The 24,352-nt window shown below is 55.3% G+C and overlaps 4 protein-coding genes, 1 long non-coding RNA gene and 2 other non-coding genes across 8 annotated transcripts; 4 read left to right on the forward strand and 3 right to left on the reverse strand.

Moving 5' to 3' along the window:
• Positions 1-269: 269 nt before the first annotated feature.
• RPL3L (ribosomal protein L3 like) lies at positions 270-10,926 on the reverse strand. 2 transcript variants are annotated; one of them, XM_064673393.1, is made up of 10 exons: positions 10,804-10,926; positions 7,587-7,779; positions 7,057-7,225; positions 5,785-5,920; positions 4,496-4,682; positions 3,660-3,820; positions 3,305-3,406; positions 2,501-2,596; positions 1,951-2,070; positions 270-380 (listed from the first exon to the last, which is right to left on the reverse strand). In XM_064673393.1, the coding sequence occupies exons 1-10, from the start codon at positions 10,825-10,827 to the stop codon at positions 324-326; spliced, it is 1,245 nt and encodes a 414-aa protein (XP_064529463.1). In that variant the 5' UTR covers positions 10,828-10,926; the 3' UTR covers positions 270-323. The 2 variants fall into 2 exon arrangements, with proteins under 2 accessions (XP_064529463.1, XP_064529464.1); XM_064673394.1 differs by lacking the exon at positions 10,804-10,926 and adding an exon at positions 8,852-8,960.
• On the forward strand, positions 9,765-11,368 carry NDUFB10 (NADH:ubiquinone oxidoreductase subunit B10). The gene is made up of 4 exons (XM_064673395.1): positions 9,765-10,000; positions 10,479-10,617; positions 10,868-11,007; positions 11,158-11,368. The coding sequence occupies exons 1-4, from the start codon at positions 9,853-9,855 to the stop codon at positions 11,259-11,261; spliced, it is 531 nt and encodes a 176-aa protein (XP_064529465.1). The 5' UTR covers positions 9,765-9,852; the 3' UTR covers positions 11,262-11,368.
• A 354-nt stretch (positions 11,369-11,722) lies between these two features.
• RPS2 (ribosomal protein S2) lies at positions 11,723-14,691 on the reverse strand. Its single transcript, XM_064673397.1, has 7 exons — positions 14,511-14,691; positions 14,317-14,406; positions 13,730-13,837; positions 12,956-13,129; positions 12,717-12,876; positions 12,177-12,268; positions 11,723-11,843 (listed from the first exon to the last, which is right to left on the reverse strand). Exons 1-7 carry the CDS (start codon positions 14,664-14,666, stop codon positions 11,763-11,765), a joined length of 861 nt encoding a protein of 286 aa, XP_064529467.1. The 5' UTR covers positions 14,667-14,691; the 3' UTR covers positions 11,723-11,762.
• On the reverse strand, positions 12,359-12,496 carry LOC135423386 (small nucleolar RNA SNORA64/SNORA10 family). Its single transcript, XR_010434798.1, has one exon. It is a non-coding gene; the product is annotated as a small nucleolar RNA SNORA64/SNORA10 family (small nucleolar RNA).
• Positions 14,692-15,022: 331 nt separating the features above from the next.
• Positions 15,023-15,520, forward strand: LOC135423306 (uncharacterized). Its single transcript, XR_010434766.1, has 2 exons — positions 15,023-15,124; positions 15,376-15,520. It is a non-coding gene; the product is annotated as an uncharacterized LOC135423306 (long non-coding RNA).
• Positions 15,181-15,305, forward strand: LOC135423387 (small nucleolar RNA ACA64). Its single transcript, XR_010434799.1, has one exon. It is a non-coding gene; the product is annotated as a small nucleolar RNA ACA64 (small nucleolar RNA).
• A 241-nt stretch (positions 15,521-15,761) lies between the features above and the next one.
• Positions 15,762-24,279, forward strand: TBL3 (transducin beta like 3). Its single transcript, XM_064673391.1, has 22 exons — positions 15,762-15,850; positions 15,966-16,017; positions 16,099-16,194; positions 16,372-16,419; positions 16,784-16,925; positions 17,031-17,115; positions 17,765-17,932; positions 18,260-18,335; positions 18,500-18,596; positions 19,014-19,210; positions 19,519-19,660; positions 19,988-20,046; positions 20,580-20,683; positions 20,803-20,953; positions 21,075-21,305; positions 21,387-21,457; positions 21,862-22,018; positions 22,366-22,424; positions 22,679-22,782; positions 22,979-23,050; positions 23,359-23,517; positions 24,043-24,279. The coding sequence occupies exons 1-22, from the start codon at positions 15,801-15,803 to the stop codon at positions 24,153-24,155; spliced, it is 2,433 nt and encodes an 810-aa protein (XP_064529461.1). The 5' UTR covers positions 15,762-15,800; the 3' UTR covers positions 24,156-24,279.
• Positions 24,280-24,352: the final 73 nt, after the last annotated feature.

A 24,352-nucleotide genomic window follows, 5' to 3' on the forward strand; every position in this document is an offset into this window, starting at 1 on the left:
TATTCCCAGTGGAAACTGGGATAGAAGTGTAGGAGTGCAGGTACCTGTTCTGCTCTCCTCTGGAAGGAAGGGGAGTCTTTGTGGTAGTTTGGGTGAGTGAGAAAAAAATCACTGGGAAAAGGAAAGGGAGGACCTAGAGGCCAGAGCAGAGACTTGGCTGGCCCAGTTAGTCCCTGTCCATATGGGCCAATTCCAAGTGCCACTTTTCCCATCCCTGCCTGCTGGAAACAGGCAAGACATCCCTCCAGAGGGAAGACAGGGAGCAGGCATGGCTTGGAGCCCCTTTATTGGAAGTGCCCAGTCAGGCAGCCTTGTATCCATCCTTACAGCTCTTCCTGCACACTTGGCTTCTCCTTCACCAGGTGTTTCTTCTGAGGGCCCTGGAAGGGAGCAGAGAGGAGAGTTTGGAGTTAGGGACAGACAAACCTGGCCTGAAGAGCTGCATCTGGGCTGTGGGGAGCACAAATGCAGCTCTACTGGGCCAGGCTGCTCCTGGTCCCTGCTCCCCAGCTGGGGGCTCAGTGCCACCATTCACCAGCCCCCCCGAGCCTCCAGCATGCTCCAGGAATTGGCAAAGGAGCATCATTGCCCTTGCACAGAGGGTTTGTTTCTCTGGACAGCACCAGAGCAGCCAGAGAGCACGAGGAGTGACCTGCCCTGAGCCAGGGGGCTGATCTCTGTCAGGGAACATGGAGGGGACCAGGAACTGGGCTGATGAGTTTTTCCAGGAGGTGTTCCAGTGTTTCCATGGTAGGAAAGCTGCTGAACTGCTGCCTGAGCCTTGGAGGAGGCAAGACCTCCCTCAGCTCAAGGCACAGCTCCTTGGCATCCAACTCAACAGAGCCTGAGGCTAAAAAATGGGGTTGTCCCAGAACAAATCAATCCTATAGGAGCAGACAGCAGGGATTACTTATGTGCCTCAAATTCCAGCCAAATGTGATGTTTTACCACACAATATACAGGGGGAAATGGCAAAGAAAAGAGCTGCACCCAGGTGAAACCTCCTGCTGCCCCTGAGATCCTCACCACAGCAGCTCAGGGCTTGCTGTGACACACACCAGGCTCCTGACACTGAGCTGAAGGAAATCAGCTTAACCTCTAAAGAGCTCTGCAAAGGCACTGTCAAACCAATCCCCCTCCCAGCACTAAGGAGGCTTAGCCAGCTTCACATGGCATTTCTGGCTGACAGGCCAGATCCAGACCCAGTTTACATCTGCGTGGGATCCAGGCAGTCATTTCTTTTCCTTTCTCCTTCTCTCTCTCCTGGCTTACTCAGTGCTTCCACCATTTCAGTTCAGACTTGCAGCACTCTGGTGTAGGCTGCAAAGCTATTCAAGAAACTGCTTGGTTTGGATTATTTAATCTTTTTTCTTTTTTGCCCTGTATTTAAGAAAAATACACTGCTTGGCCTTCTTGAAAGCTTCTGACAAAAGAATCACAAATTTGTGCCTGAACATGACCCACACTTTTTCCCTCTTAAGAACATTAAAGCTATAAATCATTCCAAACAAATCAAAGCAGTGCACAATTCCAAGTGAAAGGGACCATATGGCCAAGGCAGTGCCTGCCAAGTTAACTGCTTGTTTAAAACTTCCCAAGGTGAATGGGAACTGGTTGACCATATGGTCTATTATTTGCTGGTTGGGTTGTCTCGGATCACTCACACAACACTCATGTTCTTCCTTCGCATAATTTCTGCTGTGTGAACTGAATTCATGGCTGTCTTTATGCAAGAGAGCCTCAATCATTCATTTGCCTGTTGTTATAGAGAGAAGCAGATCATGGAATCACCGAGTCCTGGAATGGTTTGGGTTGGAAGGGACCTTCAAACTCATGCAGTTCCACCTCTCTGCCATGGGCAGGGACACCTTCCACTAGAAGGTGCTTGGTTGAAGACAGTCAGTTGCTTTAACTCCATGAGGAGCTGGAGGCAGCCCAGAGGGAACTCACCATGAAAGCCCTCTTCTCCTGGGCGGTCTGGAAGCGGCCGTGGCCAAATTTGGAAGTGGTGTCAATGAATTTGAGCTCGATGGCTTCATGAGCCCGGCGGCTTGTGTGCACCAGGAGGGACTGGAGGAGAGTCAGAACACATCAGGATTATCGTTACAGAAAAGCAGGGCTTCTGCTCTGCTGGAACAGGGTTTGAATAGCCCTTAAACAAATATCTCCACGAAAATCTGTGCTCTCAGAGCAGTGCCCTGGTGCTCAGGTGGCAGGTGAAAGCTGCTCTTTTGTTTCCTCACAGCCCAAGGTTTCATTTCTGGGCCCCTCGGGGATTTGAGGCTTCTGTCTCCAGAGAGACTCCACCCACCCGCACACCCCACAAACCATCTGCCTGCCCGTGGTCTGAGCACCACACTCATGTGCCATGTTGCCCTCTGCAACACAGCACCAGGGATCTGACCAATCCCCCTGCCCAGCATTTGGAGGATTCTCCACGTGGGGAATGTGTTCCTGGAGAGCTGCAGCCCGTCCCTGCCCGGCACTGTGGCACCCTCACCTTCCTCAGGGTGAGCACACGCTTCCTGGTGCCCACGACGCAGCCCTTCAGCATGAGGAAGTCATTGTTGACCTCCCCGTAGTGAGGGAAACCACCCTGTGGGGAGAGGCAGAGAGGTTGGAGGGCAGGAGAGCAGGGTGGGAGCACACCTGTCCACAGGAGGCATTTTCTAGGGAAGAAGAATGCAGTGCCTGACAGTCCTTCCAGCTGACAGCACTCTGCACCCTTCGAGTTGCCTGCTGGGAGTCACAGAATCCTGGAGTGGTTTGGGTTGGAGGGACCCTAAAGATCACCCAGTTTCACCCATGGGCAGGGACACCTTCCACTAGACCACCAGAACCATGTCAGCCACACTGAGTTATCCCAGCTGGATTCACCAAATAAGAGCTGGGGAACCAGAACCTGCTTCCTTCGCTGGAGAGTGTGGGTCAACCGAGAGCAGAGCTGGCCAGACTCAAAGTGAACAGCTTTTACTACACAAACGTGAATTTTTAAACCAAGTAACAAACATTTTTCTGTTAACTACCAGATTTTTAATGTGATTTCTTCTCTTTTTTTTTTAAAACCAAGTTCTCATTTCCCACCCAAGTTATCAGCCACAAGGGCCTACCAATGGGCCTGAAAAGACACCACACATGGATGATTTCCCACGTCCAAAACATAAGGAAAGGAATCACTGCATTTCTTACAGTGAATTTCCTTCAAATCATTTCCTACACAGCTGTCTCCAAACAAGGAATTACTTCCCTGGCTCAGATTCCTGAGCCAGAGCCAGTCACAGCCCCGTTAGCCCTCAGCCCTTACCATAGGTGTGATGGTCTTCTCCGTGATATCATAGTGGGTGGAGGCATTGTTCCTCACCACTTTGCCATCCTCCACGTGGATCCCATGGCCAATGCGGTAAATCTGGGAACAGAGAGGCAACGGAGGAGGGGACATTCCTGCCCCTGACAGAAACACACACAAAGAATCACGGGACGACCCGGTGTTCACCAAGATGTGCCCCCGAGCAGGGAAAAAGCACCAGGAGAGACAGGGAGATCTCTCAGGAAACATCTGGGGAGCCTGGGGGGAACTGAGGGCACCACACAAAGAAGGATGGAGGCAGGATGGGAGGCAGGAAGGTGTGTGGTGGTCAGAGGGAGCCCCTGGGCCGTACCTTCTTGTTGATCTCGGTGCGGTGGTGGTAGCCCTTCTGGCCGGCGCGGGCGATGGAGTAGCCCACGCGGGCGGGGTGCCAGGCCCCGATACAGGCCACCTTCCTCAGCCCCTTGTGTGTCTTCCTGGGGAGCTTCTTGGTGTGCCAGCGGCTCGTCACCCCTGGGAATGTGAGGGAGGGAGAGGCTCATCATCCTGCAGAGACTGCGCTGGGGGGAGACCAAGAGCTCTCAGCAGCGGGACAGGCTGGAGCACAGCTCTGCTCTCACTTCCCAGGGCTCTGGTCAGACTGGGATGTGTTCCATGCACACACACAGGAACACCCACACCTCTGCACACCTGGGGCTGGGGAGGAGTTCAGAGAGTCAGAGAATCCTGAAATGGTTTGGGTGGGAAGGGACCTTAGAGATCACACGATTCCAGCCCCCTGCCATGGGCAGGGCCACCTTCCACTAGCCCAGGTTCATTTATGTGCTGATGGTGCCTCTGAGCCTCCTGGGAGGACTCTGAGCAGAGCAGACAACATGGTCTTTAATGGCCCTAATCTCAGAGAAAATCTTTCCATCAGAAGTTACCTGGTCAGCTCTTTTGTATCTACATCAGCGGTGCCCCTGTTGCACTTTGCCCTCGCTGGAATCCCTGAGATTAAGGAAATCAAGTTCTGCTACAACAGAACTGTATGTCAGGCTTGAGATCCAGAGGCTCTTTGCTACTTCCTGTGCAACAACCTGGGGAGTTCTCAGTGTGGTTAACACTCTCCTCCCCCCAAACCACCCCAGGGGCAGTGTCACATGAGGACAGACCCAAACCCCTGGCAAGGCTCTCCCTGCTCTGTACCTTTCATGCCGTGGCCCTTGGTCACGCCAATGACATCGATCATCTCGTTCTGGCTGAAGACACTGTGCACAGAGATCTGCTTCTCCAGCCTCTCACGCACCCAGTCGACCTTCTCGGCCACCGTGCCCCCGTTCAGCTGGATCTCCATCACGTGGGCCTTCTTCTGCCGCAGCGGGAGCAGCTTCATCTGCACCACACCGGCATTTAGGGAGAAACCTTCCCCTCGTCCCCCAGGCACAAACATACAGGCAGGGCTGAGTCACTCATGGCCTGCGAGGGGCACAGGGGGGAGCAGAGCCGCCCCTTCACCCCCTTTCACAGCAGCCAGAGCCCTGGGTCAGCAGGCCTTTAGATCTGGGACCCCTCGGAGCCAATTCCTTGTCCTTGTCCTACCCCATCTCCCAGTGCCAGGCCAGGCAGGAGCTGGGGCACACCCTCTCTCCCAGGAGCACAGGGAGAGGTCAACACCATCCTGCTACAGGAGTTAAGCACAGGAGTAACAGCTATGGGAAAGGAGCCCATCAGCAGAGCAGGGCCTGAGGCTGGACACTGTGACCAGCCTGGAAGCAGCTCTGTGCTCCAAGTCTGAGCCAGCACCTCTCCTTTGGTCCTGCTCCTCCTCTGCTTCCAGACTGGGCAGTTATTTCTAGTTCCCACCAAGAGCTGCCTCCACTCTCTCCCAGTCCCAGCTCCCTGTACAAACCCCTTTGCCAAACCACCCCAGTGGGACACTGAGGGTCTGTGCCAGCCTCAAATGAAGCCTTGAGCCAGCTTAGCTCTCCCCTAGACACCAAAGCAGCCCTTAAATCCAGGGATCAGCATGAAAATGGGACCCTGTGTATCCAGCAATCAGCATCTGGCAAAGCTGTGCCTGCCAGTGCGGTTATTTTTGCCCAAAACATTTGACACCAGTTGCTAAATTGAGGTGATCATGGGGCCTGAGGTCCCTTGCTGACACAGGGCTCAGCACCTGCCCGGGCTCTGCCCTCCTCCTGCTCTCCTCCATGGGTGTGTGGGGTCCCCAGAGTGCCCAAACCACACTCCTGAAGCAAACCTGGAGCAGGGAGCTCTGCTGAGCCCAGCTCAAGGGGACAGGGAGGTCAGGAGGCAGCTGGGAAGCTCAGCCAGCACCTCCCATCACCTGCACATCCCATCTCACACCCTCTGCCCACTCGGTCTCCTGTGACCCCACCACCCCCCCCCCCAATCCCATCTCCAGGCCCTCACCACACTCTGGAGCTGAGGAAGACCCTGAGCCCCCCTTGCCCACTCCAGGGGAAGGCCCTGACCTGTGTGTGCATAATGACACGGATGACCTTGCAGTACTTCTTCATCGCTGCAAAATCCTTCTCCAGCTGCCTTTTCCCAGCCTCATCCTGCCATTTCTTGCAGTACTTGGTGAACGCCTTCTTCTTGCTCTTGTGCCTATGACAGAAGTGTTTTAACATCCAGCAGAGCTGATGAAGGGCTCGTGCACCCCGAGACAGCACCGAGGGGGGACAGCTCATCTTGCCAGGCACCTCCTCGGAGCCACAGGGTACCTGTGGGTCCCTGAACCTCACCTGACTGGCAGGGCCTTGAGGTGGGAAGAGGAAAGTGGGTAATGAGCTGTGAAAAGGGCTCATCCAAGGGGAACTGAAACCTTTCTGCATGAGGAACCCAGTTGTCTCCCACTGACTGGCTCGGCGCCATCAGAGTACAGGCGCAAAATCAGAGACAGGAGGAAACAGGGATCAAGGGCTTGTGGTGGGTGGGTCTCCATGGCACTGTTACAGGAGATTCCTACAATCACAAAACAGGCCAGGCACTTCCCTGGAGGCACAAGGTACCTGTGGGTACCTGAACCCCACCTGACTGTCAGGGGCTTTGGGGTGGGAAGAGGAAAGTGAACGGGCCATGAAAAGAGCTGACAGGAGAAAACAGGGATCAGAGGCATGTGGTGGGTGGGTCTCCATGGCACCCTTGTAGGAGACACAATTCCCACAGCAAGAAAATTCGTGTTTCCATTTTCCTCTCTGCTGGAGGTGATTTGGGGTGTTGGTGTTTATGAGGCCCAGGGGCTACATTCTGCCTTGACTTTCCCCTCTGACAAATCTGGTTTTGCTCCATTTGCTGCCTCAGCTCAAGCATCCCAGTTAACTGGAGAGGAGATGAGCCCAACCTGCCTGAGGGAAAAGGAACCTGCCACATGATATTGTGGAGAGAGCTAACTTCGTCTGACTATTAGAATAAATTTACATACACATATGCTGATCCCCAGCACCAAGCTGTTTGCAGTGTCTCTGTGCATGACTAAATAAGCAGCAGTTCCACTCCACCAGGAGCTGAGCCTGTGGAAATCTTGAAAGGGACCCCTCACATGCAGGCCCCCAGGAACACCCCAAGTCTGGGAATCCCAGAATCACTGAGGTTGGAAAAGCCCTCCAAGACCACTGAGTCCAACTGGCCTCCACCTTGTCCCCCAGCCCAGAGCACTGAGTGCCACATTCCAGGGATGGGGACTCCCCCACCTCCCTGGGCAGCCCCTTCCCCTGTTGATGACCCTTGCTGGGAGCAGGTACCAGTTCTTGTAGAAGCGCCGCCGACACTCGTCGCTGATGTGCTCAGCAAAGACAGTCTTGAAGTTCCTCAGGCCCTTGGGTGTTTCGATGTAGCCCACGACCCCCACCACCACCATCGGGGGGGTCTCGATGATGGTCACGGCCTCCACCTCCTCCCGCTTGGAGACCTCTGCAAGGCAGCAAAGGGAAGTGGTGCTCAGCACCATCTGGGATCAGGGCATTCCCTTGGGGATTTGTGGGCAGGCTGTCACAGCGAGCACGGGGGGCAAGGTGATGTTTGGTCTCACAGCCAGTCCCAGCCTTCCCATCTCCCAGACCAACCCTCACCATCCCAGTGAGGGCATTTCCAGGACTGCCCCCCACCACTCAGCTCATGCTGAGGTGGCTTTTGACCGTCCAGGATTTGAGTATCCAGGACATAACCTGGAAGCTGTGTTCTCCACCACCCCTTTCCCAGGAGATTCCCACCAACAAGGGTTCCCTCTATTCCCTCCTGGATGTGGCTCCTGCCTCCTCCAGCCAAGCCTTACTGAGCCCAGGCCTGTGCACCTCCCGCACAGTGTGTGTCATTCCAGCCTTGTAGCCCAGGAAAGCAGTCAGGTGGACTGGTTTGCTGGGATCATCCTTGGGCCATGCCTTCACCTTCCCGCGGTGCCGGCGGCTCCTCTTGTGGGGGAGGAAGCCCAGGTGGCCGTGCCTGGGAGCAGAGAACTTGCGGTGGGACTGCGGGGAGGAACAGCAAAGATCAGCTTCACCCTCGGGTCCCAGAAAATGGGACAATGGGAAAAACAACAAAAATCCCAACAGAAAGTCTTCCCTTTAACATGGGAATGCTGCAGGGATTCTGGGCTCTTCCTGGATTCCAGCATTTTCCCATTCCAAAAACTCATAACAGGATGGGATTTTGTTCAAGCTTCCATCGTGTGCATGGAAGAATTTTGTAGAGTCGTGGAATGGTTTGGATTGGAAGGGACACTGAAGCTCATCCAGTTCCAACCCTGACTCCTTCCACTGGACCAGGCTGCTCCGAGCCCTGTCCAACTGGCCTTGGACACTTCCAGGGATCCAGGAGCAGCCACAGCTTCTCTGGGCAACCTGTACCAGGGCCTCACCACTCTCACAGGGAAGAATTTCTTCCCAATATCTAATCTGAACTTACTCAGTTTGAATTTACTAAGTTTCTGGACAAATTCTGCCAATTAAATTAAAAAATTTAACATGATCTCTCTCCTTCTGCTTTGCTTGAGGGCTTTGAAGGAGAAATATATTCCTTATTAGGCCTGTCCTTCTGTGCTCTTAATTATAACAACTTATTTTGTATCCTGCAGCACCAAAAGGGCCTGCCTGGCATTCCTGGGCATCATGTCATGAAGGCAAATGGCACCAAACAAGCACAACCAAGGATTAGAAAAAAATGGGAAAGGATGCCCAAAGGAATTGGTGACAGGAACACGTACAGGTTCAAAATGCACCTTGAAAAACAAATTAGAAGAGACAAATCTATAAACCCCAATCACAAGGTCATGCAGAGAGAAAGCAGCACGGACAAGTTCTCACACAACTGGTTTCAGGGCAGGGAATTGGGGGTCAGCCCAAGCAGCAAAGGGTTAGTCCTGCACCCACTGCAGCTCCCTCCTTGCTAAGATCAGTCCTAGCACCTGGCTGCGCTTTCTACCAAGCTTATTTTCCAGCCTAAGTGGAACTACCAGGAGTTTGACCCCATTCCAGCAGCACTTCCATGACCATAACCCAGCCCTGCTCTGCACAAAAGCAACAGCAGCAGAGCTGTACCGACCATGGGACGTCTTCAGCCCGGGGCAGCAGCAGAAAGAGGCTGTCAGTAAGTGCCTCCCCAGATTAATACTTAAGATGGTTATCAGTCTGAAGACACAAATTTAGCCGCTCGCTTCACCCGCTGTGATATTCATTTCATTCCTGGCCAAGCTGGCAGGTTGGACATGACAGTTGTGGAGTGATAAAGGTCAATTGCTGCTGTCTCAGTTTACATTTCTCCCTCCTGAACAGCTCGAACGGGAATGGCAGGAATTAGGCCAGTTTCCTCCCGGGTACTGGACACCCACAGCTGCGAACATCTGCTCCAGGCACCCCCAGCTCGGACTGAAAATCCCTCCACCAGCCCAGGCAAGAAAGGCTTTGTGACTGGAAAAGAGACTGAGGCAATAGAACTTGGAATCACAGAATGGTTTGAGTTGGAAGGGACTTTAAAGCTCATCCCATTCCACCCCCTGCCATGGGCAGGGACACCTTCCACTAGCCCAGGTTACTCCAAGCCCCGTCCAACCTGGCCTTGGACACTTCCAGGGATGGGACAGCCACAGCTTCTCTGGGCAACCTGTGCCAGGGCCTCCCCACCCTCACAGGGAAGAGTTTCTTCCCAATATCCCTGCCATGCATCCTGGGGTCATCAGGAGTCCCACTGAGGACGGTCTGGCTGTGCTGTGTGGCCAATCCTGGGGTGCATTCCAGAGATATTCCAGAACCGCCTGGACACAATGCTGCTCCCTGTGCTCTGGGGTGACCCTGCCGGAGCAGGGAGGTGGGACCAGACGGGACACACTGCGGTCCCTTCCAAATCGGCCCATCCCGGGATTCTGGGATCCCGTGAGGCAGGAGGGACATAGGGACTACAGCTCCCAGCGCGCCCCGGGGCCGCCGCCATCTTCCCGCGCTCCCGCCCCCTCGGGGGCCGCCGCCATTTTCCCGCCCCCCCCCTCCCCGCCGCCGATCCCGCCGCCATCTTCTCCCGTCCTCGCTGCCCCCGCTGCCGCCGCCGCGATGCCGGAGGACCACGACTGGGAGGCGTACAAGGTGCCGCCGACCCGCACCCCCGTCGCCGATAGGACCACATCGGCGCCCAACCCCCTCACCTTCGTGCAGACCTTCTTCACCTATGTCATTGACGCGCCCGTCACCTTCGTCCGAGGTACCGGCGGGGCGGGACAGCCCCCCGCGGGAGCTGGGCTGCGACGTGGGGACGGGCACACCGGGACAGGCACACCGGGGCACAGGCGTGAGGGCACGGGCACAGGGACAGGGAGATGGGACCCACAAGGGCACAGGGACACTGGCACAGACAGTAACACAGCACGGGCAGAGGGAAGGGGCAGCACCGGGGACAGCACGGACACTGGGACGCAGGGGCATAGGACACAGTACGGACAATGGGAGAAGTGCAGGGACATGGGGACACAGGGACACAGACAAGACTACAGCATGGACAGGACAGACACAGGGACGTGGGACACGGCAGAGACAGAGGGACACACAGGTGGGCACATGAGCTGGATGCAGACACGGACCTGCTGCTGCCCAAAAAGGCAACACCAGGCTGGGGCAGGTGCTGGGGCTGTGCTGCCCCTCAGAATGTGGGGCTGGAGTGTCTGACCAGGCTGTCCCCCCAGAGTGGATCGAGCGGCAGCAAGCCAAGAACAAGACCTATTACTATCACCAGAAGTTCCGCCGCGTGCCTGACCTGAGCGAGTGCCTGGAGGGCGACTACCTGTGCTTCTTCGAGGCTGAGTGTCAGTGGAGGAGGGACAGGTACGGCTGTCCCTGTGCTGTCCCCAGGCGAGGTCACAGCTCTGGGCACTCAGCCCTGGGAGCTGCATCTCCTGCCCACTCCATTACACATTACCCACCTCACAATCCTGCTGTCCCTGGGCAGGGTGGCATAAGGGACCATGATCCTTAAAAACCCAGTGCTGACATTCCACAGGGTATCCTCACCTCTTGGTTCAGCTTTTCTGTCATCTCTTGGCTGCTGTTACACTCATTGCCACCTTTCCTGCAGGTTGGTTGATCAGGAAATCGTGGAGATAGTCCGGGAAAGGCTGAGTGCGTGCAACCAGAGGGAAGGACCCAACCAGTTCCAGAACTGTGCTAAGGAGGTGGAGCTGCTGAAACAGGTCACCAAGGCCTACCAGGACAGATGTGAGTATGGGAACAGCATACAGGGAACGGGGGTCTGAAATTCAGGGAAAGGAGTCTCAAACCCAGGAAAGGGGGGTTTCACACATCCCAGACTTCACATGGAACACAGGCTTATGGGATGCACTGCTCAGACATTTCCTGTCTTTCTAGACGGTGATCTGGGTTACCATGGGAATGCACGGACGTGCCTGATGAAGCAGAAGCACAGGATGATGGAAGAGAGGAAAGCAGCACAAGCAAAGGCATCTCAGTAGAGCTGAAACGGTTCCCCCTCACTCCATGGTGCTGGAACCCAAGTGCATGTGGCATCCTTGACCTCTGGTGCCTCCACAATAAACGTGCAGCCCAGGCATCTCTACAATTGGGATCTGGATTCATTCTTTGAAGAGCTCTTGCAAAGCCCTAAACTTAGGCACCCCAGGCTGCCAGAACTGGGATTTGCCTTCTGGACCTTTCCTTCTCCATAAGCCACCAGAAACACTGTGCTGCTCTGCACAGCCCTGGCCAAGAATTCCCTCAGTCTGGGTAAAGGTGATGTGCCCCTGGAAGTGTCCAAGGCCAGGTTGGACAGGGCCTGGAGCAACCTGGGACAGTGGAGGGTGTTCCTGCCCATGGCAGGGGGTGGAGCGGGATGAGCTTTCAGGTCCTTCCCAACCCATTCCATGGTTTACCACACCTGCCCCGTGCACCGACCCCCCATCACACCAACCACACGTCCTTGTTCACTGATCACTTTATTCTTGTACAAAACCCACTTAAGTTGTGGCCACAGCAGCTGCCTGGGTCCTCTGCACTGACACTCTCGTGTGGGTCTTGGCCAGATGATCAGTGAACTCCTGCAAAAAGTACATGAACACTGCTTTATTTCCTTAATCCACTCTCAGAGGTTCCTCAGCACCACTTCCCACCCCTTAAACCCCTGCACCAGGTGTGTAGGTGGGGCTGGGGTAGTTCAACTTAACTAACATTCCACAGCTTTACTCTTTGTCCATGGAATCCCACTTTCAATTATTACTCAAAACTAAGGTGCTTAAAAATCACAACCTGGCAGCCGGCTCAGACTTAAACTATTACCTGTCTCATTATAACTACCCATTTTTTGGGTACAAGAACCTGAATTTTAGGGGCAGGAAGGGTAAGATTTGAGAAAGTTGCCAAAATGCTGTTACCTGGTAAGGAGACTTGGTGAAGACAGTCTCTTTCCAGAGGTCGGGAGTCAGGTAACTGTAGGTTTTGGAGATGGCATCGAAGGTGGCTTTGGCTGCAGAGAAGTGTCACATACGGCCCGTCACTGCTGCAGACCTTGCTCACCAGTCCCACCCACAGCCCCAAAAACACCCCACAGCTCCAAAAATGTAAGATTTTGCAAGGACAGGGAGACCACGGCCGGGGTCTCTCTGGTGAACACACAAAACTTGGGTTTCTCTCTCTCTCCAGTTACGACAATTACACTACGGGACACAAGTGCAATCGCGCAGATTGGGAGATGATTCAGGACCAGCACAGGATAAACCCCAGCTTTCTGTAATTGTACAGAACTTGAGGATCACCTGCAACAGGATGAACCTGCCCTGTCAGCAGAAGCCTTGGCTTGTGCTCCCCTGCTGGCAGTTTTTATTCAACACAGATTAAAATACTGTGGAAAGGCAGGTTTTCTGTCCCCATCAGGGACAAGAATGGCCCCGAGCTCCGAGTGACTCCACACTCACCGAAGTTGCCAAGGGTGGCGGTGCAGCCCCGTGCCGAGGTGTAGCAGTCGTCAATCCCAGCCATCATCAGCAGCTTCTTGGGCACGGGGGCGGACACGATCCCGGTGCCGCGCGGAGCCGGGATCAGGCGCACCAGGACGGAGCCGCAGCGCCCGGTGACCTGCACGGACACAGCGGGTCAGGCTCCCGGACACCCCCCGGCACAGCCCCCAGGAACTGCAGCCCCGTGGGACCCTCACCTTGCAGGGCACAGTGTGCGGCTTCCCGATCTTGTTGCCCCAGTAGCCACGGCGCACGGGCACGATGGACAGCTTGGCCAGGATGATGGCCCCCCGGATGGCCGTGGCCACCTCCTTGGAGCACTTCACGCCCAGCCCCACGTGCCCGTTGTAGTCCCCGATAGCCACAAACGCCTGTGTTGGAAGAGAAGGTTTGATAGCAGCTGTGCAGGAGCTCCCTTAGCATAGCACAGTCCACTGGGATTCTCAAAGATAATCCACGGGTGTACTCAGCAGGAACTCACAGCTCACACCACACCTTGATCACCAGAGCTCACATTCCTGAAACCCGTTTTCCCCTCTGAGCTCATCCTTCAGTCAAAACCAGCCAAGGCTAAAGAACTGGGATTCAATTCCCTGCTGCAGCCTCATACTGGGCAGAAATCCTAATGATTTCCAAACAGCATTCCCTCTTTACACCCAAAACTTCTCCTGAAAACCCAACACTGCTGTGCAAGCATAACCTAATTTTGTAGGCTCAGAATAGTTTGGTTGAAAGGGTTTTTAAGGGTGTTACAGTCCCACTTTTGGGACAGTGCTGCTTCGAGGAATATCTGCACATATCTCTGAGGTTGTGAAGTTAATACACTTCATAAGTTACTAACTGCTCTTATAGCCAAATATTTACTGGTTACTACAGAAAATGGGATTTGGAGCAATTGAAATGAAACTAATATAATGCAGGAGAGAGCAGACGAGAGGTTTCACCATGAGGAAGCAGAGGAGCAGGGTTACCTTGAAGCGGGTGCGCTGCCCAGCACGGGTCTGTTTCTGCACAGGCATGATCTTGAGCACCTCATCCTTCAGGGATGAGCCCAGGAAAAAATCGATGATCTCCGACTCCTGCAAGAGTCAGGCACTGAGCACATGGGAATCATGGAATCCTGAATAGTTTGGGTTGAGAAGAACCCGAAAAGTTCATCTCATTCCACCCCTGCCATGGGCAGGGACGCCTTGACTATCCCAGCCTGCTCCAAGCCCCATCCAGCCTGGCCTTGGACACTTCCAGGGATGAGGCAGCCACAGCTTCTCTGGGCAACCTGTGCCAGGGCCTCCTCACCCTCATAGGAAATAATTCCTTCCCCATATCCCATCTAACCCTGCCTTCTGGCAGTGGGAAGCCATTCCCCCTTGTCCTGTCCCTCCACCCCGTGCCCCAGTCCCTCTCCAGCTCTCCTGGAGCCCCTTTAGACACTGGAATGGGCTCTGAAGTCTCCCTGGAGCCTTCTCTTCTCCAAGTGAACACCCTCAGCTCTCCCAGCCTGGCTCCAGCCCTCAGAGCATCTCCACGACCCATCACTTCCACATCCACAGCAACTCACCTTGATGGGAAGTGAGAAAAGATAAATCTCCTCAAGAGACTTGATCTTCATATCCTTAACCAGGCGGCCAAGTTTGGTGACAGGAATCCACTGCCAAAGAAATCCATGAATCACCCGCTGCCATCACCCGCCGAACCCTGGCTCTGCTGCCCCATCCTCGGGGGCGGCAGCACCGGGACGGCCTCGGGACTCACCTCCTTGTCCTCGGCTTTGCCTCCGCGGGCCCCACGGCCTCGGCCCCGGCCCCTCCCGCGGCCGCGCCCGCGGCCCCGCAGCCCCGTCCCGAATCCACCGCGGAAGCCCCCGCGGGCCGCTCCCGGTCCTCCCGCAGCACCGGCGTCGTCCGCCATTTGCTGGAAGAGAGCGAGGCGTCAGGCTGGCCCTGGCGGGTCCCGGGGGGCGTGGATGGCCCCGGATGGGGGGCCGGGCCGCTCCCGCCGCCATCGCTCCCTGCCGCACTTACGTGTTGTCTCAGTATAGAAGGCCGCGCCGCTGCGCCGCCCGCTATTTATGGCGCGCGGAGTCTCGCGAGAGCACAGCCCTACCGTGCGAGCCCTACGAGCTGAATAAAGAACACACCACGCGGCAAATAAGCGGCTTACGGCTGGTTATACAGGGTGCGGGGCCAGCACGTGCGCGGCTCCCCGTATATAAGGGTGCGCACGCGCGTCGCACTCATTGCGCGGCAGACCCGGGGCGAGTGAGGCTGGGTTTGGGGCTAGTGCGCTTGATGGGCTCCTTTGGCCTTTAAACCACACCGCTGGGTGCTCTTCATGGCGTTGCCTGAGCCGGGGTTGGGTCAGACCGGGTGAAGTGTGCAGAGCGGCCTAGGGAGGCGCTCTGGTGTCCGCGGTAGCGCCTGGCGCGGTCTGAAAGTCACTCGGGGTCTGCCGTGGCCCCGGGTGAGATAACGGCGCCCACAGCATCAGGAACATTAAGCTTATTCTCCACGGCTGTGTGTGGGGAGTAAAACCCATGTTCCCATAAGCCCCGTGCTGGGGTGCCCCGGGAGGGCCGGTGTTGGAACGGCTGTTTAAATGCTTTTTCTCTCCTTCACAGGTGCGGAGCGCGGTCAGGGCGGTCCCTTCCCCGTGGCGTCCGTGCGGAGCACGAGGAGGCTGCGATGGACGGCGACACAGGGGTCGCAGCTGGAAAGGGTTCACTTATGGACTTTTATGCTCAATAAAAGATGAATTGCCTAAAAGACAGCATCAAGTCTGCATTCTTTCTCCCACCGTTCAAAAATCCCGCTTTCACCTGTGGGTGGACACGGGAAGTGGCTTCCTTGGGGCGGGGGGGAATGCTCTGCTGGAGGACTGTCGGGATGGCTGGGAAGCGGCGCGGGGGCGGGGCCGGGCTGTTCCCGCCGTCCCGGAGGGATCGGGAGCTCCGCACTAAACGCGGCGCTGGCGGCGTCCCCTCCGTACGTTACTCGCGCGCCGGAAGTGACTCCCGTGGCAGCCGGAAGCACGTGGAGCGCGGCCATGGCGGACACGGACGCGGCCGCCGCGGAGCCCGTGCGCTTCAAGAGCAAGTGAGAGTCGGGATGGGAGTGAAAGGACGACCGAGGGGCCGCCGGGCTGGGGCTGCGCGGCCGCCGCCGTCCTGGTTTAACGGGGCCACTCCTTTCCCGTCTCTTTCCCTTCCAGCTACGCCGTGTCGCGGAAGATCGAGCCGTTCTACAAGGGAGGGCGAATCCAGGTAATCCCGGCTCTGGAGGGTTTGGGAGTGCCGCGTCTCCTGGCTCTGTAACGTTCCTGATTCTCACCCCCTCTTGCCCAGATAAGCCGCGATGGGAAGTTCATGTTCTGCCCCTGCGGGAGCAAAGTGAACGTGCTCGATGTGGAAACGGGAGCGCTCCTGCACAGCCTGCAGCAGGTGAGGGGCACGGCCGCTCCCGGGAGGGGTTTTCCCACTCCACTCGCGGGAGTGAGGAGGGTGGGAACGGTCCAAAACACAGGAGGGTGGGTTTGGGGTTGTCCCCAAGCTGTGCTCAGTGTCAGAAGGGAGCTCTGAGATCCGGGGATGGTTTAACTGTGGGGTTTCACTTCCCAGGAGGAGGAGGAGGATGTCACTGCCTTTGTGCTCAGCCCCGATGATGAGGTGAGTTTGGATCAGAGGTTTATTTTGGGTAGATCAGGGGGTTGGGCTGGGCTGCAGGGGGTGTTGGGACAATACTCCAGGAATGAGGGGGGATTTTGGGGAGCCCTGTGCCCGGGATTTGCCTCGATGATCCCTGTGGGTCCTTTCCAGCACAGGAGATTCCCTGATTCTATTCCATGACCTCTGTGCTTCTAGAGATCCCCACGGAGGCTCCTCACACCCTTCCCTGTGTCCCCTCCTGGGTGTGACTGGGACGTGCCAGGAGCCTGAGCTGTGGCACCTGCCCTGTCTGTGCCCTGTGCGTGGGCCCTGGCAGGAATTCCAACCCAGTCCATCCCTGACCGTGTCCCTGTGCCCGTTCCAGGTGCTGCTGACGAGCTCCCGGGCGCTGCTCCTGCGGCAGTGGCACTGGCGGGAGCCGCGCTGTGCCCGCACCTGGCGGGCCCTGCACCCCCTGCCCGTGGCCACCATGGCCTGTGACTCCACAGCCACCCTGCTGGCCACAGGTACAGGGCACTGGGGGAAGCTGGGGGGCCCTTTGGCTCTGGAATGTGTTGGACTCCTGCCTCTCTCTCTTCCATGGTTCATTCCCTGTGTCCTTCTTTCCCCAGGTGGCTGTGACAGCACCATTAAGGTCTGGGATATGGTCAAACACTACTGCACACACAACCTGAAAGGATCCTCTGGAGTGGTACAGTAAGGAGGAGTTGTGTCTGTCAGTCCCTGCCATTTGTGGGGTGCTGGGACTGACCTGGAATATCTTGAGTTAATGGAATAGGAAGGCCCACTCCAAGCAGGTTCTGGACTCTTCTTCCTGTTTTTTGGGAGCAGGGCTATGACTGTCTCTAGCCCAGTTTGTCAAGAGTTTTCATACAATCACAGGGTTGTTCAGGTTGGAAAAGGCCTTTCAGATCATTGAGTCCAACCATGAACCAGCAGCACCATGTTCACCACTAACCAGTGTCCTCAGATTGGTTGGGATCCAAATGGAATCCCTGGGCTTGCTGGCTGGTGTGCTCCAAGAGCACGGGAACACTGGCAAAGACAAACAGTAAAGTCTTCTGGTGGGTGGCAGAGGAATGAGACCCTACAAAGAAAGTCTCTTATAAATCCGTGTCAATTGATCTCTCGTGGAATCCTGGAATGGTCTGGGTTGGAAGGGACCTTAAAACTCATCTCATTCCACTCCCTGCCGTGGGCAGGGACACTTTCCACTATCCCAGGTTGCTCCAAGCCCACCCAGCCTGGCCTGTTAACCTGTGTAAATGTGTCTTTATTTAGATGCTGGGCCAAGGCCAGCACTGCAGGAGGTTCACTCCTGTCCTGTTCCTCTCCCCCTGCCCAGCCTGGTCGAGTTCCACCCGGACATCTCCCGCCTGCAGCTCTTCTCCTCCTCCATGGACTACAAAATCCGCATCTGGGACCTGAATTCCAGCAAATGTGTGGCTGTGCTGGATGGGCACTTCAGTGCTGTCACCTCGCTGGCATTTGCAGATGGAAACACCCTCCTGAGGTACCACCTGGGTACAGGGGTTTGACCTCTGTCCTGTTCACCTCCTGCCAGGGCTGGGTGATTCCAGAGGGTCTTGGCACCTGTAGAACAGAATCCTGGAACGGTTTGGGTTGGAAGTGACCTTAAAACCCATCCAGTCCCACCCCCTGCCATGGGCAGGCACACCTGCCACTAGCCCAGGTTGCTCCTAAGCCCCATCCAGCCTGGTCTGTGTTTCTGGCATTACACTCTGCTGGCACAGGGAATGACCTCTCCAGAGAGGTGTTGAACTCCCACAGTGCCAGATTTGCACATGGATTTGGCACTGAAACACCTTTTCCTTTGCAGCTCTGGCCGTGATAAAATCTGCATGGTGTGGGACCTGGAGAGCAGGGAGAGCAAACGAACCGTCCCCGTCTACGAGGTGAAACTGGGGTTCACTTATTCCTTTGAGATCCTTTTGTAGTTTCCAGTCGTGGTCCCACAGTAACTCTCCCTCTTCAAGTTCTGTGTGTTATGGAATGAGGTTTCTCTGCCCTCCCAGAGTTTTTGGCCAGCCCTGGGTCTGTGACTCTCTGACTCTTGCAGACCGTGGAAGCTGCCGTGTTGTTGCCCGAGAAGGGGGATTTCTCTCAGCTGGGTGTGAAGAAACAAGGGCTGCACTTTGTCACAGCTGGCAGCAAAGGTGAGGCAGTGCCACTGCCACTTTGGGGGGCTGTGATTGCTGGGATGGGAGTTCTTTGCATGGCAGAAGCTTGGGCTGGAGAGCAGAGCCTGCTCCCGGGTTCCTCGGGCAGCTGGGGAAGAGCAGGAGGGGTCAGATGTGCTCTGAAACATTTAATACTCAGATACATTTATCTACATAAAAATATACTTTCAAACCCATAAATACATATAAATAATTCCCAAACTGCAATGAAGTTTGATTTAGACTGCAGAAGCCCTGTGGCTTCTCGTGCCACTGGAGTCAGATCTCTGCCCATTCCTGCCCTGGAGCTGCGCAGCTTTTCCCGTGGGCAGTGCCAGGGTTCGGATAACACCCCTTGGGCAGTCACTGTGTGAGGCTGGCTGTGACAGAGGACGTGTCCCGTGGCTGTTGCAGGCATCCTGAGGGTGTGGGAGGTGGCCAGTGCAGGCTGTGTGTACAGCCAGCCCGTGCCCTTCGCGCCGCGGGAGGAGCCGAGCGAGCGCAGCCTGTGCCAGTGCCTGTGGGTGCCCGCGCGGGGAGAGCTCGTCACCGTGTCCCTGGAGCACAACGTCATGTTCTACGAGGCACAAACCCTCCAGCTCCACAAGCAGGTGACAGCCCCAGCCTTCTTTTGCCTCTATCCATGGTTTGGGATCAGCTCTGCTCCTGGTAAAAGCTCTGTCCCTTGTCTCCGGCCTGTTCTGGAATTGTTCCTTGGTGCTAAACCAGAAATTTCACTGGTGGGGCTGTTTGGGGGGAATTTTGCACAGAGACCAACATAAGAACCAGAAAGCAGAACAGGCCCAGGCAGAAATCCCTCCTGTGCTCCAGCTTATGTGTAAAAGGGATCCTTACACCCAGCGTTAAATGCGAGATCACAGCACTGCAGCTTTTCCCTGCTGAACTGTTCCCATTCCAGCTCGCTGGGTACAACGAGGAGGTTCTGGATGTGAAGTTCCTGGGCCCTGGTGACTCTCACATTGTTGTGGCCACCAACAGCCCCCAGCTGAAAGTGTTTGAGTTGGCAACGTCCCACTGCCAGATCCTCTACGGCCACACAGGTGGGTGCCAGTGCTGACCTGGCTGGGAGAGGGGCAGGGGTTCCCTTGTCCAGCTTCTCTTGGAGCTCCTGTGGAGGCTGGAACCCTTGAGCAGCATCACAACAGGTTTGGGAGTTGTGTGGAGAAAGGATATATCCCATTGTCCCTGTCACTGGCAGTGACATCAGTTTAATTTGGAGCTGAAGGGGTGTGAGTGCCACTCGCTCCACAGGGATTGTGAATGTCCTGTCCCAGTGTCCCAGACCTGTCCCCAGGACAGTGGGTTCATTAACTCACACATTCCTGTTGTCCCATTTCAGTATTTCTGTTTTGTCTCCTTCTGTTTAGAAACAATTATGGCTTTGGATGTCTTCAGAAAAGGCCTGATGTTCGTCACCTGTGCCAAGGTGTGTCACTGCTCTTCATTTAGTGCAGCTCTTCACTTTACTGATCTTTATGGGCAATATTGTACCACTTTTAGCACTCCAGAAAGGGCCTTTTATTCACACAATTCCTGTCTGCTGCATCCCCCAAAGATAAGGTTCTTCACTATCCCTTTTTAATGTTGTCCCTGGGAAATCAGTTGTATTTATTAGCCCGAAGGAGATGGTTCCTTCTCCAGACATCTGGGTCTGGAATTAGAGATCAGAGAAGTTGTTAGTGTGGGACTGATGGGAGATTCTGTGTGGGAAGAAAAGGTGCCAACTGCCCTGATACACCCAAAAATAAACCTCTGATAGACCCCAAAATAAATCTCCACTCTGGAACCCCAGGCTGGAGCTTTATCCTGTCTGGCTGTGCATCCTCACCTGCTCTGACCAAAGGCAGGCAAAGGTTCAAGCTGCAAAATTCAGGACCAGTCAGGCTGGGGATGTGGTGAAAGCCCAGGGGGCTGATCTCTTGTCAGAAAATCAAGCAGTTTCTGTGCTCTCCCCCACAGGACAGGAGCATCCGTGTCTGGAGGATGGGCAAGGCTGGCAGGGTGGTCTGTGTGGCACAGGGGCTGGGCCATGCCCACGGCGTGGGCGCTGTCGCCTGCTCCAGGTAACACAGACTGGGTCAGGCTGTCCCTTTGTGTCCTCCTGCTCATGGAGGGGAAGGGCCTTTTCTCCTGTGCAGGGGAAGCCACTGATTTGCCTCCTCGATGTTTTTGTTCCTCTCAGAATGAAGGAAAGCTTTGTAGTAACCAGCAGCCAGGACTGCACAATCAAGATCTGGAATATCCCAGAATCCCTCACTTCCAAAGCAAAAGCAGCCTCGATCTCCAGCCCAGAAACCCTCCATGCCAGAGTGACTGAGAAGGGCCACAACAAGGTCAGGCTCCCCCTGAGCCTGGAACGTGGCTCTGGCACTTAAATCTCCCTCTCCCGTGTTCCGCCTCTGGTCATTCCCAGAGCAAAGGCTGAAGTACTCTGTGCTCCTCTTCCCCCCCCAGGACATCAACAGCGTGGCAGTGTCCCCCAATGACAAGCTGCTGGCCACGGGCTCACAGGACAGGCTGGCCAAGCTGTGGTCCTGCTCCGACTGCTCCTTGCTGGGGGTGTTCTCGGGGCACAGACGGGGCATCTGGTGCGTGCAGTTCTCCCCCGTGGATCAGGTCCTGGCCACCTCCTCGGCAGATGGGACCCTGAAGCTCTGGGGCCTTCGGGACTTCAGCTGCCTGAAGGTGAGGAGAGCTCCTGCCCCTGCTCCAGGCAAAGCCCTGGGGTTGATCCTTTGGAAACTGAGCTTCCTTTCTCCTTCCCAGACCTTTGAAGGCCACGATGCCTCAGTGCTGAAGATCATCTTTGTGAGCCGAGGGGCCCAACTGCTCAGCAGGTTTGTGCCTGTCCCGGGAGTCTGGGGGAGATCCACAGCTGGTCAGGAGGGAATCTCTTGGCTGAGCAGCAGCAGCAAGAGGGAAGAGTCTTGTGTCCAAGGAGACCTTGGAAAGACTGATAGGAAGGTGCCATATTTAGGCCAAGCTTTCTACAGGGGCTGAATTAATCCTCTTCTCCAGTTATTCCATGGATTCTATTTATCTGCCATGCATTGCTGGGCTGGGGCCACACACAGGAGGCAGAGCTAAGGGTGGATCTTTCCCTGCACATTTTGTTTAATTCTGTTCCTGTTTGGAAGGCACTGGAATGGGACAAGTTTATCTGATATTTGAGGGGGGGGCAGAGCAAGAATGGATCTGTCCAGTGACTATTTTTTTTGTTTTTGTGTTTCTCTTCCAAAAGTGGATCTGATGGTCTCTTAAAACTCTGGACAATTAAAACAAACGAGTGTGTTAAGACATTAGATGGTCATGAAGATAAAATCTGGGGTCTTCACTCCAACAAACAAGATGACATGGTGGTGACAGCCTCCAGTGACTCCTGCATCACACTCTGGCAGGTACAGCACGGGGGTTAATAATCAGGATAAATGGAGAACTCAGGATGCCAGTGGCTTGTTCCTCATGTGTTCCCATTTTCTGCACTTTGGAATTGGGTCAGTAAGGCTTATCTTGGGGTTTGGGGTTATTTTTTGGCCAGACTGTGTTTCCCCTGCAGCAGATGGGCCCCAGCAGCCTCAGGCACTGGTGGCTTGGAGGGAAGTTGGGAGTTGCTGGATTTAACCCTTACATTACTTGGCCTAGAGATCTTGCTGCAGAACCTGGTCTCCTCATCTCTTGATGGCTCAGTAAAAATCTGTGTGTATTAAAGCAAGATTTGATAAAGTTTTATCCTGTGTTTTTATAGGATGTCACTGAAATTGAGGAGAAAGAAGCACAAGCTAAACAGGAGGAGCAGATTATGAAGTGAGTTGGTCTTGTGCAATTAAGAGCCGTGAAGGGCAAACTGGCCATTGGAACTGCCCATACCTGGAGCCATCCAGCTCCATCTAATCCCAATATTTAGTGGGAGCACCGAGGCATTTATTGACAAGCACCACTGACTCGTTGGTGTGACCCCCCCCTGCACGCTGTTACTGCCAAATCTGCTGCTTTTTGTGCAGTGCTTGTTTCCACCACTCAAACACTGGTCTCACTCTCGACCCTGATTTGTTTTCCAGAGAGCAAGAGCTTTCTAACCTGCTCCATGAGCACAGGTACCTCCGAGCCCTGGGCTTGGCCATTTCCCTGGATCGGCCTCACACCGTGTTGACGGTGGTCAAGGGTGAGTCCATCTCGTGCTCCGAAGGCATTTTCCTGCCCTCTGCTTTCCAGAACACTCTTTCCAGGCTCCAAGGTCTAATTATTAGTCAGAAAGCCTCAGTGTTCCCTCTCTCTTTCCCGTGTTCCCAAGTGCAATCACCCCAGATAACCAGTGGTCTCCCTGCTCTCAGCCTGGACTCTCCCCTCTCTCTCTGCAGCCATCCTTAAGGAACCCGAGGGGAGAAAGCACTTGGAAGAGAACATTGTTCGGCTCCGGAAGGATCAGAAAGGTTTGTCACGACGTGGTTTGAGTGTTGAAAGCTTCCAGGTCAGGGGCTTGTTTTCTCAACTGAAATTAAGAATCCTAAAATAGAACCATGGGATGGTTTGGGTTGGAAGGGCCTTAAAGCTCATCCAGCTCCATCCCCTGCCGTGGGACATTCAGGGACATTAGGCCTCGTCATCCCACACATTTAGGATGTGATGGCTCAAGGAATGGTTCTGTCTGGAATTACTTTGCCCCTCTGGGCTCGTCAGTCACTGTCTGTGGGAGCTGAACCTCTGTAAGACCCAAGACACGGGTGTCCCTCCCCCACAGAGGCCGTGCTGGCATTCCTGGTCACCTGGAACACCAACTCCCGGAACTGCCACGAGGCCCAGGCTGTCCTGGAAATCCTCCTGAAGCACGAGGCACCCGACAGTCTCCTGCAGTTCTCAGGCATTAAACCTGCTGTGGAGTCCCTGCTGCCCTACACGGGTGAGTTGCTGCGGGGCCAGGCCTGGGGTGTCCTCCTGTGGCCTGGAGCACAGAATCCTGGAATGGTTTGGCTTGGAAAGGACCTTAAAGCTCAGCTAATCCACCCCCTGCCATGGGCAGGGACACCTTCCACTAGCCCACGTTGCTCCAAGCCCTGTCCAACCTGGCCTTGGACACTTCCAGGGATGGGGCAGCCACAGCTTCTCTGGGCAACCTGTGCCAGGGGTTCACCACCCTTACAGGGAAGAATTCCTTCCCCATATCCCATCTAACCCTGCCCTCTGGCAGTGGGAAGCCATTCCTCCTGTCCTATCCCTCCATTCATTGTCCCCAGTCCCTCTCCAGCTCTCCTGGACCCCCTTTAGGCCCTGGAATGGGCTCTCAGCTCTCCCTGGAGCCTTCTCTTCTCCAGGTGAACCCCCCCAGCTCTCCCAGCCTGGCTCCACAGTCTGTGGACACGGGAAATGTTTGCACCCTGTTCCAGGGAGCTCTTTCCCACTGCCCTGATCACTCCTGTCCCTGCAGAGAGGCACTTCCAGAGGCTCAGCCGGCTGCTCCAGGCCTCCATGTTCATCGACTTCATGTGGCAGCACATGAGGTTGGGGGACACGGCCCAGCAGGACAACGGGACCCTGTGACCCTCCTCCCACCGGTTCCTCTTTCCAAAGGGGGGGAGCCTGAGCTCCTTCCCACCAGGATGGTAACTGTATTTTTAGTTCCTGTATTTTATAATAAATTTTTAAATGTTAATTTGTAAAACAAGCCCAGCATCCAATCTCCTCAGGGCCCAATGAGAGGAAAGGGTCGTTTCTTTGGCCAAGGTCTGGTTTGTATT

The sequence above is a fragment of the Pseudopipra pipra genome, chromosome 16 (genome assembly GCF_036250125.1).
Source record: "Pseudopipra pipra isolate bDixPip1 chromosome 16, bDixPip1.hap1, whole genome shotgun sequence".
In the NCBI taxonomy this organism is placed as follows: Eukaryota; Metazoa; Chordata; class Aves; order Passeriformes; family Pipridae; genus Pseudopipra; species Pseudopipra pipra.